General features: G+C 49.6%; 1 protein-coding gene across 1 annotated transcript in view; it reads right to left on the bottom strand.

Annotated features, from left to right (window-relative positions):
• Nucleotides 1-1,214, bottom strand: part of pknox1.1 (pbx/knotted 1 homeobox 1.1) — a 13,483-nt gene that overhangs the window by 10,997 nt on the left and 1,272 nt on the right. Inside the window, exon 2 of the mRNA XM_037686766.1 lies at nt 833-940. Within this exon, the coding sequence (XP_037542694.1) occupies nt 833-883 (51 nt within the window). The 5' untranslated portion in view covers nt 884-940. The remainder of the gene's footprint in view (nt 1-832; nt 941-1,214) is intronic.

The raw sequence follows: 1,214 nt of genomic DNA, 5'->3' as shown, positions 1-1,214 counted from the left end.
ATCCATCCATCCATCCATCCATTCATCCATCCATTCATCCATCCATCCATCAATCATCCATCATCCATCCATCATCCACCCATTCATCAATCCATCCATCCACCCATTCATCAATCCATCATCCATCCATTCATCCATCCATCATCCATCCTCCATCCATCATCCATCCATCCACCATCCATCCATCCATCATCCATCCATCATCTTTACCCACTTCTTCCTTTTCATGTCACTGGGGTCACTGGTGCATATCCAGCTATCACTGTGTGAGAGGCGGGGGACACATGGACAGACCTCCAGTCCATCACAGGGACACAGAGACAAACAACCATTCTCTCTCTCTCTCCTAAGGACAGTTCAGAGTTGCCAGTCAGTCTAACATGCATGTTTTTGGTCTGTGGGAGGAAACCAGAGCACCCGGAGAAAACCCACTCAGCACGGAGAGAACATGCAAACTCCACCCAGAAAGGCCCCCGGCTGGGATTTGAACTGGCAACCTGCTCGCTGCGAGGCAACCGCTCTACCCACTGAGCCACCGTGCCTCCTTCAGTTTAAAGATCTTGAATTAAAATCCTTGATTTTTAGCTATAATAACCCCCCCCCAGTTCGAGAGGCACTGGCCCAAGACCCGGCTCGATGCGTTCTGTCAGACGTTCCAAGCACTCACAGTGGAGTCAAGTACGACAAGAGTTCAAGACGACGTACTCCAAGCGTTCTTTGTCTGCTCAATAAGAGGAATATGAAGAATGAGGAGCTCCCCAGCTGCTGTTGTGTTTGAGTGTGACGCCCTCCGAGCAGGTTGTGCAGGCCCGCAGGTCTCCTTTACACCCACCTGCTGCTCTCCCTTCGGGTATTTGTCTATGGAAACCAGCTGGGCTGCCATCGCTCACTGCAGGCGCTGCAAACACTGGGGCATTATAGAGCGGGGACGGGCGGCGACCTGCAGACACACAGAGGGGTCAGTGCAGGATCACAAGCTGTGGGTCCAGGCTCAACATCAATCAATCAATCTTTATTTATACAGGTAAATCCCATTGAAACATGTTTAACAGCAACTGGGTGGACTGGGAGCACAGAGGCTGCCGAGTCTGATAACTGTGTTTCCTGACAGATGAGCGCTGAAGCCTCCGCTCAGAGAAGACTTAAAAATTACATTTATATCAACAGAAGAGGAGCTAAAAGCTAAATTAAAATTACATTTATATCAACAGAAG

This window comes from Nematolebias whitei, chromosome 13 (genome assembly GCF_014905685.2).
Source record: "Nematolebias whitei isolate Nwh7 chromosome 13, NemWhi1, whole genome shotgun sequence".
NCBI classification, from domain to species: Eukaryota; Metazoa; Chordata; class Actinopteri; order Cyprinodontiformes; family Rivulidae; genus Nematolebias; species Nematolebias whitei.
Note: the sequence above shows the minus strand (reverse complement) of the source record. Positions and strands in the feature narration are given on the sequence as shown.